The following is a 13,683-nucleotide window of genomic DNA, read 5'->3' as shown; positions in this document are numbered from 1 at the left end:
AGATTCCATTCTAAGTGTAACAATAATATTTTCAACATGAATAACTTCTTAGATAGTAATATGAGGGCATTACATTTGTCCTATTTCACACACTGTTATAGTTTTGATTATTGGGGAATGGAGGTGAAGCTAGAACAAGAGAAGTTATCCCAGGTGACCGTCATTGGCATACTCAAGGCATTTCTTAAGATAGTACAATATTTTTTAAAGTGAATAAGTAATCTAATTTAAATACCTAATGGATACATACCTACTAGATTTAGTAACAGAAAAACTTTCTTATCCGCTTAGCTCTTCATGGTTGAGAATCTTCCAGATTAGGGACTGAAAGTTTCATGCTTATATAAGTGATGCTTTAACATCATATAAAACAGTAATTTTTTCATTCAACAAAAATTTATTGAGCATCTACTTTATTCTAGACACTCTTGTAAACATTAGAGATACACTATGACCAAAATGGTCAAAAACACTACCTGTGTGGAGCTTAATTTCTAGGGAGGGACAGACAATAAAAAAAATAAGTAAAAATATAGCATGCTGGAGAGTGATAAGCAAGGTGGAGAAAGGGGAAGGAGGATAGGAAGTGTGGGAGAAGAGGCTGAAATTTTAAATAAGATGATCAGGGAAGGCCACACCGAGAAGGCAACATTTAAGCAAAAGCTTGAAGGAGATGAGGGAATAAGCCGTGCAGACAGCTGAGGGAAAGCACTCCAGGCAGAGGGAGGTAAATTCTCTATAAGATCCTAAAGGTAGGATTGTATTCCAGGAACAGCAAATAGTTTGGTTTGGATGGAGTAGAGAGATTAAGGGGGAAAGTATAGGAGATGAAGTCAAAGAGAGTTTACAGAGGGCCAAATGTTGCAGGACTTTGTGAGCCATAGTAAAAACTTTTAATTCTGTATGAGATGGGAAGCCGTTTTGAGCAGAGGAGTAACAGAATCCCATTTACATTTTAAAAGGGTCATCCCCACAGTTGTTTCATTGACAATAGACTAAAGAGAGGCGTGGGCATTTTAAAACTCTTATTTCTAGTTGCCAAATAAAACTTTATTTCTTGTTAGAGGAATTTGTATCTGCAACCTGATCTTTGGGATATATGTTTGGGGAAGGGGAAGAGTCAGGGAACTGGTTTACCCACGAGGAATGGAAAGTCCTCCTACACTCTCAGAAAGGAAATTCTCATTCTGGATGACAATCTTGAGAGATAATGGAGTTAGGAATCCACTCCTGAGGCTCTTGAATCAGACTTAATCACATTATGATAATATAAACGTTTATGAAACATTTTCATATCTGTTATCTCATTTCATTCTCATATCAGCCCTATGGAGAACACAGAGAAGGTGAGTATGTATCTAATATTTGAAAAAATGTACTCAACAAGCTCTTACAACTAGTAAGTGAAAACACTCAGGCTAGGACCTAGATTTTATGTGTCCTAGTTTTCTATTACCCTCCCCCCCCACCATCTCTTTATGTTCAACTCTGTTCCCACCCAGTGCCCCCTTTTTATCCAAGGTCACTCCCTTTCACATGATGCCTGAATAATCTTTTCCGCCATTTCCCTGCCTATCCCGGGGTCTCCTTCAAAAGTCTCCCAGATGCTTGAAATAGAGACACAGATGTCGAGAACAAACATATGGACACCAAGTGGGGAAAGTGGAGAGGGTTGGGGAGGAATGAATTGGGAGATTGGGATACCAAACTGTACACTCTAAATATGTGCAGTTTATTGTCTGTTAACTGTATCTCAATAAAAGTTCTTTAAAAAAAAAAATTCTCCCGGATGCTTAAATCTAAGCCTGATTTTCTAGATAACAACATCACCTAAAAATCAGCTTCAAGTGTCAAATATCCCAACAAATATCATTCTTCATCCTCTCTCCAAACCATGCTCAACTAACTCCTGATCCTACTGAAATCCTTCCCAAACTTAGAAGCTATTTCAAATATACCCATCCTTAATCCAGACCTTAATGATCTACACAGTAGGTGTCAAACTTCAGCATGCATCAGAACCACATGAACGTTTGTTTAAAAAGAGGTTTCTGGGCCCCACCCTGAGAGTTTCTGATTCACTAGGTTTGGGTAGGGCTTGAGAACTTGCATTTTAACAAGTTCTCGAGTGACGTTAATACTGCTAGTACAGGGACTACATTTTTTAGAAGCTGCTCTGTCCTTACACAGCCTCACTTCCAAAGTGAGTAGTATTCTCTACTTGAGTTCTTGCTGTGTTTGAATTCATCTTCCCCTGAGGTTCTCTGCCTCACCATGTTTGCTCTCCTTCACCTGATATCAATGAAAGAAATCATACTTCCCGTCTCTGAACGATTTACAGTGCTAAACTTTCATTTTCACTAATATTGCATCATACCAGTCAACAGCATTACAAATCCACTTATACAAAAACTCAATTTTTTCAAACAAATGTGCTCAAGCTATCCTTAAAATTGAGAAAGGAGATTCTTTATTCTATGTCGAATGTACCAAAATTAAGTAACACGGTATAGACAAAGAATTTTTTTAATTTAAGTCCTTACAAGTTAGACACCAAGAATGAAGTGGATGTCCCTTGGAGAAAAGATCACACATGCACACACACACACACACACACACTCTTACATGCACACATATTCTTTCTCTTTCTCTCCTTTTTTCTTTCCTCTCCCATTAACCTGTTCCACTCTCCACCTCCCTTCCCACACTCACATCAGTTCTTTATAGCAAGGTTATCACCACAAAAAGGAAAATTTTCCTGGCTTCTCTTGGATAATTATCCAGACCTCTGTATATCACTAGTTAAACCACTGGGGGAAATATAAACAAATATAGGTAGGATTAGATGCATGCACAGAGATACATGCACAGGGAACTAGGTGCCTCCCAGTGAGCACACTGGGGAACTATGGAACCTATTCAAGAGAGACTTGTAAGCTCTTAATAATCACTGACACGAAAAATACATTTCATTTGGTTCAGAATACTAAAGGAAGCAAGTCTCTGGAGCCACAAATGCTGCTCTCTATCCATGAATAAGCTATTAGATTGGGTAATGAGGACAATCTTGTGGCTAGAGATGCTCTCACAACCTCCTCTGAGAGACAGAAATACCATCAGGTATGTAAGGAAAATCTGCCTGCATCAGTGCACCACTCCTCCCATACACCCACAGCTGTCAGATACTAAGAGCATGCTATTCTTCCATGAATCTATTAACTCTTTGTTCCTTTGTTCTTTGTAGGAATAATATGTTAGGGCCTGCAGTTCTCTTCTCTCATACTCCTACAGAGTTCTTGGGTGAAACATTCACATTAAGGGCTCACTCTGGTATCACAGAGTTCCCACTATACAACTCACTTAGGGAAAATAGTGCTCAAATGTCTTGGATATTTTGGAGGGAGCATTAAATTTCCTTCGGTTAGATTGTAGCCTGAGTCTTGAACCACTTTCTTTCTAATATTGTCAGTGAAGTTGTTTTGCTTTTTGTTTTTTGTTGTTTTTTAGCATATATTTTATTTATTCCTTTATTTTTCTTTGTACACGTGCCATGACATTCATATGGGTATTCTTTCTATCAACCACAAAGATTTTTTATTTAGTTAGTTAGTTAGTTAATCTATTTATTTGTTGGCTGTACTGGGTCTTCTTTGCTGCACACAGGCTTTCTCTAGTTGCAGTGAGTGGGGGCAACTCTTTGTTGTGGTGTGCGGGCTTCTCATTGCAGTGGCTTCTCTTGTTGCAGAGCACAGGCTCTAGATGCACAGGCTTCAGTAGTTGTGGCTTGAGGGCTCAATAGTTGTGGCTCAAGGGCTCTAGAGCGCAAGCTCAGTAGTTGTGGTGCACGGGCTTAGTTGCTCCGTGGCATGTGGGATCTTCCTGGCCCAGAGCTTGAACCTGTGTCCCCTGCATTGGCAGGTGGATTCTCCACCAGTGCAGATTCCACCAGGGAAGCCCCCGTTTTTTGTATTTTTTTTTGTTTTCTGGCCATGTAGCTTGCAGGATCTTAGCTCCCCAACCAGGGGTTGAACCTGGGCCCTTGGCAGTGAGAGCATGGAGTCCTAACCACTGGACCACTAAGGAATTTCCATCAGTGAAGTTTTGATTGACAAACATCCTTCAGCACGAGCAATTAAAGCAGGCTGTTCTTATTCTTTCAGAGTTATTGGCAAGTGACAAGTGGCAAGCAGAAACTGAGAAAGAAGTAAGCCAACAGACTCTCACGTCCTTTGGGTTTATCTACAGATTAACCTTAAAATATAAATATTTAAAGAAAGAAGAATCCTTGCAATTATAATTTTTAAAGTGCTCTTCTCTGAGTAAGTTGCTTAAATCCTAAGCAAGTGGTGGGGGGTGTGAGGATCTGGCTTCCTTATTAGTTCATACAGAAAGAATTGCCTAGGTTCCTTTTTCCTCTTCTTCTCTCCAACTGTTCAATTATTGTATCACTTGAGGTGATAGAAAGATGAAAGAGCTGGATTTAAATTTATCATTTGAGCATATAACAGATATACTTTGGAGGTGGAGGCAGTAGAAATGGATGCAGAGATTTCAAATTATCTGTGAAGTTCATTTACCCATCTTTCTCTGATCCTGTATTCTACAGATAACTAAAATTTCACTGTAGCACAAATGTCAAAAGGTCTTGGACATTATGAAGTCAAATGACCAGCTGGGAGTTAAGGCTTATGAGGCCTGGTTCCAGGTCAAAAACCATGAATTGGAATTATATTTCTCTTCTTGGTGCCAAGAACTTTCTGCCGTGTGAGTAGAGTAAATCAATTCATGTCTCATGTCTCTGCCTACTGTCTTGAAAAGCCCAAAACATCTCATTTATGTCAAATAAAGTTTGCTATCATGCTACTTCCTTCAATATGTAGATTTATCTAAGTTATTCCTAGCTGGAATAAGTATCTTTTTCAGGCCCAAAGCATATAGTTTGGCATGCTGTGAAACACACAGCTGAAGGAAGCCTCAGTCACATACAGGAATGACTATACAGATATAAGCGGCAGTCTTGATTGCTTTTATAAACCATAAATTCCAAAAAGGGATGAATTTTATTTTCTTTGTTTACAATTGTGCCCCAGAATTTAGCACACTGCTAGAAATAAAAGGTGAATAAACATTTGTAAAATGCCTAAATGAATAAGTAAATGGATAATGTGCTACAATTTAAATTCAACATTCAACTTTTTTTATTGTAAGCCCAGTAACTATATTTTCCAACCAAAATGACAGCATGTGGTCTGGCAAATATAGGTATAGTTACTGAAAGCATATTTGAAACTATAACTCTCCTATAAATTCTGATATATACAGTCATAATAATTATAGTTCACTGAACTAAACCACTTGGACAAAATTTAAATTTTCATGTTTATTAGCCATGTTTATTATAGGCAGTTTTTCTCATCATTCTAAAAATATTGTAATCAATACAAGTATCCAAATTTACCTTTGCAATAAAACATTTACCCTCTGAGTTGCTACAGGTTTGATCAAATACTGAGAGGCAGGCCTCTTGCATGCTGAAGACTGTATAAATTGCAAAAGGATGAAATTTTGTGAGTATCTTAACAATGACATTAATAAATAATAGATCGGGGATATGTGTATAAAAACAGATGATTGAACCTGGTGTACCCCCAAAAAAATAAAAAAATAAAAAATAAAAATAATAAAATAAATAAATAATAGAGCCAATTATCCTACTTTTGTAGTTAATGTTACTAAACTTAAAATATTGATAGTGGCTTACCCAGCCAAATATCTTAAACTTCAATAAGAAAACTCTAGGATATAGAAATGAACCTGTACCAATAGTTTCAGGAAGGTTATTAGCAAAATATCCAAGTTTATAGTCCTGTCTCAACTCCTAAATCAGCCAATATGAGAAAAATCTTTCTGGTCTCAGCACATCCTAAAGTGATGTCTCTAAGTCATTATTTAGTTTAGGTAAAAGCAACATGATGAATGGACAAGTTATGGTGTTTAGGGCTTAATTCCTAGCAAAAAGGAAGACAAGTGGTTTCATATACTAGAGAAACTGACATACCCAGCTACAAGTTACCTCAAGAGTCTAGCCATGAAGTGAAATAGTGTAGCTTGAGGGAAGACAAATCAGGAAAATAATGGCCTCCAAAAGAAAATCATGTATAAAGGACATAATAGCTGCCATCAGTTATTTAAGCCCCCTCCATCACCATAATGGAAGAGGAATTAGACTTATTTTGTGTAGCTTCAACAAGGGGAGTCCCAAGTAATAAAGGAGATAGATTTTTCTCAACAAAAAGAAGTGCTTTGGGAAAACCAAAGCTCCTCAAGAGGGTGGTTGGTTGAATTGTTCCACAAATCCAGAAGCCACATAGCAGAATGTGACCTAGAGAAAGCTGGATAGATGTTTTTCAAACCATTTTACAGAATCCTAGGGTTTTGCAGCACCTCCCTGAGAGCAGCAAAAGCAAGCAAGCTTCAGACTCTCACCCCGTATTTCCACTCTTATCTGCTTTTTTAATTGGACTTATACAGCTATTTGCTTCAGATTTATACTCAATTCTTATTTCAAAGTGAAAAGATGTGTCTAAAGTTTATATTTGTATGTAGGCTATCCAAGGGGTAATGATTTAAACATGAAAGATAAAACATTACTGAGACTCAGGGTTATAGCAACATTTGAAATGAAGTGGGGTTTGTTTCAAATCAGTCTCTAAATGGGCTTTGCACATTCAAGTAAACATTAAATTTCTCTAAAATTCAGTTTCCTTATCTGTAAAAAAAGGATAAAACACACCTCCCTATAGCTCAAAGGGGCATTAGTAAGATCAAATGAGACAATGTGCATATAAATATTTTGTACTTTTTCAAGCTATTTGTTAGCAAAACCTACAAATGTTCATTATTATTCACTGCATTAGCTTTTGCTTCTCTAACAGCTTTGGGATCCCAGAACACAACAACGCATTTTGTGACTGAGTTTGTCCTCTTGGGTTTCCCTGGTGAAAGGGAAATGCAGACCTTCTTCTTCTTGTTAATGTTGGTGGTCTATCTCCTGACGCTGCTGGGGAATGGGGCTATTGTCTGTGCAGTGAAATGGGACAGGCAGCTTCACACGACCATGTACATCTTCTTGGGAAACTTTGCCTTCCTAGAGATCTGGTATGTTTCCTCCACTGTCCCAAACATGCTGGTCAACATCCTCTCTGATACCAAGACCATCTCCTTCACTGGCTGCTTCATCCAATTCTATTTCTTTTTTTCACTTGGTACAGCAGAGTGTTTCTTCTTATCAGTTATGGCCTATGATCGGTACCTGGCCATCTGTCGCCCACTACATTACCCCTCCATCATGACTGGGAAGTTCTGTGTGATCCTGGTCTGTGTTTGCTGGGTGAGTGGATTTCTCTGCTACCCAGTCCCCATTGTCCTTATCTCCCAACTTCCCTTCTGTGGACCCAACATCATTGACCACTTTGTGTGTGACCCAGGCCCATTGTTTGCGCTGGTCTGCACCCCAGCTCCTTCCACTGAGCTCATCTGTTACATCTTCAACTCAATGATTATCTTTGGGCCCTTCCTTTCCATCTTAGGATCTTATACACTGGTACTCAGAGTTGTGCTTCGTTTTCCTTCTCGTGCTAGTAGAACTAAAGCTTTCTCCACAGGCGGGTCCCACCTAATGGTGGTATCTCTGTTCTATGGAACCCTTATGGTGATGTATGTCAGCCCAACATCAAGGAACCCAGCAGTAATGCAGAAAATCATCACTTTGATATACTTAGCAGTGACTCCGCTCTTAAATCCCCTTATCTATAGTCTCCGAAACAAAGACATGAAAGATGCCCTAAAGAGAGTCCTGGGATTAAGCATTAATCAAAACTGAGACAGCTTTGCAATAGAAGCAGAATTTGTCATTTCTGACCTTAACTATTTATAGCAACAACAATAAAGAACGGTTTCAATAAATCATATTCTGGCTCACACTTAAGTAGAAGGAGAGTCTTATTTTTCACAGCTCCTTAGCAGTTCAAGTTCAGCTCATCAATGGTAAATGCTGAATAAAACATTTTAAACATGTGTGACCTCACTGAGTAACTACATGGTGTTATTATATATATTTTTGAGTATGTGTGATGTATCTTTGCTGCTTTAATCTCATCTGGTGAAGGAATCAAATACATGTGTACCTGGAGCCTTTCAAGAAAGGGTGCAATCCTCTAAATTCATAAAATAAGTATTCTTAAAAAAAATGGGTCAAGGAGCCACCAAATAAAATACATAGTAAGGGATATTATCCATTGTTTGAAGCTGTCTTTCACACCAAAAGCAGAGTATACTTCATATCTCTATCACTTACAGATAAAGTACAAACTCTTCTCCCTGCCATTCAATGTACTCACTCAATAGATTGCCCCATTCAGTCTTCTCTCCTACTGATCTACTGTCTAGGCCCAGCACTTCACAATGATCAATCTTCTTATTTTATCTTCTTCGTATACATTTTCTCCCAATTGTACACCTTTACTCATAGTGCTTCCTCCCAAATCAATAGTGACAACCCCATTATCACTTGTAAATGAATAACAATGCCCTAAATGTATTTTTATGCCTCTCAGAAGGCTATAGGGTAAGGTTTCAGTTAGAAAAGTATTCAGAGAAAATTATACCAAGAACAAATTCCACTTTTGTGCCCAAATCCTATGATGAGACAGGAAAGTCATCATCTGGGAGGCCAATCTACTTAAAATGAGAGAACACCCCCTTAGTTATGGCCATATTGGGAATGAAATTAATTGTGCCAGGAAGATAGGCCTGCTGGTGCTAGGTGATGAAATACTCTAGTACAGTGTTTCTCAAACCTTTCTACCACCAAAGCATGTTTGGTAACAACTGTCAGAAGACATGGGGCATTTGGAGACAATATTTCTTTGAAATTCAAAGTTATATATTAAAAATTATAATTTATGTTTCATAATGCATACATATTTGGTGTAATGCAAAATTATCTTCTCTGAGTAAAACTGCCCTTTCCTCAGAAGACATTAATTAGGGGCTTTTTGTATCCCACAGCACAAAATCACACACCCCATTTAGAAATACAGGCTTAAGGAGACCACAGGGCTTCCCCAGAGTTAATATAGACATTATTTCTAATAATCCCTATGGGCCAAGTTATCAGTAATATTAACAAAACCCCCCAGGCAAGAAGGAAGAAGGTCCCTAGGGGAAGCATGGAAAGTTATAGGATCACATTTAAGAAAGAGATACCTGAGAATTCTCAACAGTGGCTAAAAATGATACATAAATGAAGACCAGCACACAGTTACAACACACTCTGTAGGAAACAGGCTACTAGACTCTTATGGTGCAAGGGAAGTGAAATAAGTTATGCATGAAGCTCTCACATAGGCCTTCCACATTAAAGCCAGTGAAGAAGAGAATCTATAGACTCCCAAGGATGACCTAGGAAAGCTTCATGCTATATAGGAGAAGTCTTCGCTGCTGGGCACTGCCGCTATTATACACCACAGGTGGGCCTATTCACCTATACATCTATACATTCGATATGCTCAACAGAATGAGTATCAAAGAATATTGGTTTCTCTTTCAACTCAAGAAGCAAAAAAAAAAAAAATCTCAGGGAATTTAGATCACCATGGAACTCTCCAAAATAAGTGCAATAAAAGATGCCAAAGTTATCCACAGGGCTTCCCCTTCTCAGGAATTGGTTGCACCACCAGGAATGATATAACTTTTATAGACATTTTGAACAAAACAGTATGAAACTAACTTCATCCACTGGGGCTAAACCCAAGAGAAAATAGAGGTAGGGTTTTTCGGGTATCCTCTTTCAGCTCCCCACTCTGTCCACACTATTACTCATCTGCAACTTCAGAAAAGGTGTATTAAAAAAAAAGTTTTAACAATAAAATCAAATCAGTGTGTAAGAGGACTAAGATTCACATAGGGTTTAATGGTGAATATATTAAGAACTGCTTCTTACAATTATGTTGGAAATTATCTGCGAAATTCATTTACAATGCTTCCACTACAGTTGACTGATGGTTTTTCTGTGAGGTTTTGTTTGTTTGTTTGTTTGTTTGTTTTTGTCAAAAAAAGTGGTCTATAGCTCAAATACATGAAGCTAAGTCTCGTGCATTTTCATTTTGGGTCAAAGTCTGTGACTCTGTGACTTTGTTGCTGCTGTTCCAGGGGCAAGTGGCTACTCTCTCACTGCCTTCTTGTCTTGTTGAGAAGAGCAGGCTCTATCTTGGAAAGCACCAAATTCCCATAGTGGGGAGCCATCTTTTAAGATGTCTCATCAAAATGAGCGTCAATGCAAGTTAGTTTAGTTCTTCATAATCATCCCAGTTTAAAAAATTAAAAAGAATTTATCTTCATCTTTCAGTTTCCTTCTCTTCTTGGTTTCTTGTCCACAAGACTACAACCTGCTCTGACATAACCAGCTCGATAGGAAGTTTATGTTTGCTTCTAGATGAGTAGGTTCACAGTTCATTTTATGCATTACTAATTTAATGAGCCTGCAACATCTATATCATTATAAACATGTTTATCTTATTTAATATAACCTCGCCAAACAGAAGGAATTTTTTCTATTTGATTATGTTCAGTAAGTACTATAAATATTCTCTATACACTACTTTATAAAAATTATTTTTAAGGAAAATTTCCTCTTATCAGTCAAAAAAACGTTAAAAGTAATTTGTTAAAAGATGTCTGGAAATTTCATTATATTAAAGCTATCACTGTGATCTTTATTCTGAGTTGCATTTGAGTCTTAAAAAGACATATTCTTTGGTGATGGTATTCTAAAGGGAATAAGGCAAATTTTGGAATACAGGTAAATAATTAGTTTTGAAACACCTTTGATTCCCTTGTTTTCTGTTATTTTGAAAATTGGGAGCTATTGTTTAAATAGACTAAAGTAAAATCTTCCAAATAGTGAATTTTAAGGGAAATTTGTGGCAGCAGTAAAAAGCGCTTTAGAAGAAAATCTTTTGGATATTTTAATTTTCTTCTCCAATATATTTCATACGTTATACTCATCTTTAATGACATATATTTTAAATGTATACGAAGCATAATAAATTACCATGTGAAATTAATCATCATGGGGTGAGTTATAGTGAATTTTCATTGCTAAAAACAAAGGATTAAACACCGAATTGTACATGAGTCGTGGTGCAATATAAATGTCTTTACATTGGAAATAGAAAAATATATAATTTATTATCTGAATATCCTTTTTTATTTTCTTCTGGTATCATGGAAAAAAAAATGATAGAAAATCTCCTAATGGAAATAGTTCAAGAAAATGAGAGAGAGAGAGAGGGAACCTGAAATAATGTCAAAGCTCAAATCACTAAAATCTGTAGAAAGTGTCAGATTCAAATCTATTTTTAAATGATAGCATATGTGTCCTCTCATTTTGAAGTGAATGGCATTAATTGCCATATATGAAGCTTTTACTGAAAAAAAAATTAGACACAAACCATTTTTGCCTCTATTTCAAGATTTCTTTATATCAAAAGATAAGATTTAACTGATTTTGTCCACTGGCAAAGAAAGTTCAAACAGCCTAGAATTGTACATTTACAAAGAGTCAGGGCCAAAGGGCTTCTTCAGAATAGAATAGGATTTATTCAAGACTTGTATTAGAATATTCAATACATTTGCCTGAAGGAATCAAACTCCCTGTCCTAAGAAAAGTTTCAAATACCTCAGCAGCAAAGTGAGTTGTCATAATCTATCTGTCTTCTTTCCACAGTCTGGGGACCATGAATAAATCAGGGATATCAACTGTGACACAGTTTGTCTTGTTGGGCTTTCCTGGTCCCTGGAAAATGCAGATCATCTGTTTCTCAATGATTCTGTTGCTCTACATCTTGACACTAACTGGGAATACGGCCATCATTTGTGCTGTGACGTGGGACCACCGACTCCACACCCCTATGTACATGTTCCTGGCCAACTTCTCCTTCTTAGAGATCTGGTATGTGACCTGCACAGTCCCCAGTATGCTGGCCAATTTTCTTTCCAAAACCAAGACCATATCCTTCTCTGGCTGCTTCACTCAGTTCTACTTCTTCTTTTCGCTGGGCACAACTGAATGCTTCTTCCTCTGTGTCATGGCTTACGATCGCTACCTGGCCATCTGTCGCCCACTACACTATCCCTCCATCATGACTGGGCAGCTCTGTGCCATTCTAGTGTCTCTTTGTTGGCTCACTGGTTTCCTTGGACATTCAATTCCTATTTTCTTTATTTCTCAACTACCCTTTTGTGGTCCCAATATCATTGATCACTTTCTGTGTGATGTGGACCAACTGATGGCATTGTCATGTACCCACTCACCAATCATAGAGCATGTAATCCATTCCGTGAGCTCTCTTATCATCATTCTAACTGTTTTGTACATCCTTGGGTCTTATACCTTGGTGCTCAAAGCTGTGCTTCAGGTTCCTTCTTCAGCTGGGAGGCAAAAGGCCTTCTCTACCTGTGGATCCCACTTAGTTGTGGTGTCTCTATTCTATGGAACCATTATGGTGATGTATGTGAGCCCAACATCTGGCAATTCAGTTGCTATGCATAAGATCATCATACCAATATACACCATAGTGACACCAGTCTTAAATCCCCTCATCTACAGCCTACGCAATAGGGACATAAAATTTGCCCTCCACTGGGTCCTTTGTGGAATGAGAATTATCCAAACCTCATGAAAAAGTTTTGTGGAACCCAATGACTCTCTTTCTACAAGTGGCAGAATAACCCTCTTCTTCCAATCCAAAGTGGTTTGTCTTTATTCAAAACCATCACAGTCCTTTTGTGCAAAGTAAAATTCCTCATGTATTGATTATTTTTGATGTGCTTTTAGTTTCATAAGTGTGTTTCCATGGGAAGAGACTGCCACCTGACACATGGTAAAAATAAATCTTTAAAAATCTTAGTATTTGTTTCCAGGAAGATTTGACTTTTTCAATGTGTAATCGCTGTCCACACGATTTTAAGAGGTATAAATCAAATTGGTTATTTGCTTACATGGCTGTCTAACACTTTGTTTAAAGGACACATAACACATAAAATGCCTGTTGTCCTGAATTTTTGGCAGAAACCCCAGACAACAACTTTGCATACACTACGACTGTTAAGCCATTGTCACAATTCTTAGTTCATCATCCTCATCGGCAGTATACAAAGGGAGGCTAGCAGTTTGTTTTAAACCATGAGTAAGAATATCTTTGGTGAACTGTCAGTATGAAATCCCCATAAGGAAAATGAAGATTACATCAAGAGAACCACTCAGAGGGCTTGCTCTTATCCCCTGGAGTTAAAGAGACACCTGCACTGTCCCTGATTCATACCTGGGAAAAAAATGTAAATATTGTAGAAGAGCTGGCTCAGAGAGCAGAGCAGAAAGAAATTGGTTATAACAGAAGCAAACTGAATTCCCACCAATAACAGAACAAATATAGAATACCCACATTTGGCCTAGTTATAGCTCATGGAAGATAACAAATTTGGACTTGAAAGGGACCCCTCCCAAAAGTACTACTTGGAGAAGTAAGGCACTAACAAAAGTTAGTCTATATGCAATGGGTCACCAGAATTCAGAGATGAGAGAAGTCATAAGTAGCCAGCCAATGAAGCATTGCTTCCTCC

General features: G+C 37.8%; 2 protein-coding genes across 2 annotated transcripts; both read left to right on the top strand.

Annotated features, from left to right (window-relative positions):
* The first annotated feature begins 1,328 nt into the window (after positions 1–1,328).
* Positions 1,329–7,882, top strand: LOC130844650 (olfactory receptor 11H6-like). The gene is made up of 2 exons (XM_057720769.1): positions 1,329–1,346; positions 6,869–7,882. The coding sequence occupies exons 1-2, from the start codon at positions 1,329–1,331 to the stop codon at positions 7,880–7,882; spliced, it is 1,032 nt and encodes a 343-aa protein (XP_057576752.1).
* A 3,910-nt stretch (positions 7,883–11,792) lies between these two features.
* On the top strand, positions 11,793–12,743 carry LOC130845991 (olfactory receptor 11H7-like). The gene has a single exon (XM_057723905.1). It carries the CDS (start codon positions 11,799–11,801, stop codon positions 12,741–12,743), a length of 945 nt encoding a protein of 314 aa, XP_057579888.1. The 5' UTR covers positions 11,793–11,798.
* The last annotated feature ends 940 nt before the right edge of the window (positions 12,744–13,683 follow it).

The sequence above is a fragment of the Hippopotamus amphibius genome, chromosome 2 (genome assembly GCF_030028045.1).
Source record: "Hippopotamus amphibius kiboko isolate mHipAmp2 chromosome 2, mHipAmp2.hap2, whole genome shotgun sequence".
NCBI classification, from domain to species: domain Eukaryota; kingdom Metazoa; phylum Chordata; class Mammalia; order Artiodactyla; family Hippopotamidae; genus Hippopotamus; species Hippopotamus amphibius.
This window is presented reverse-complemented; position numbering and strand designations above follow the sequence as displayed.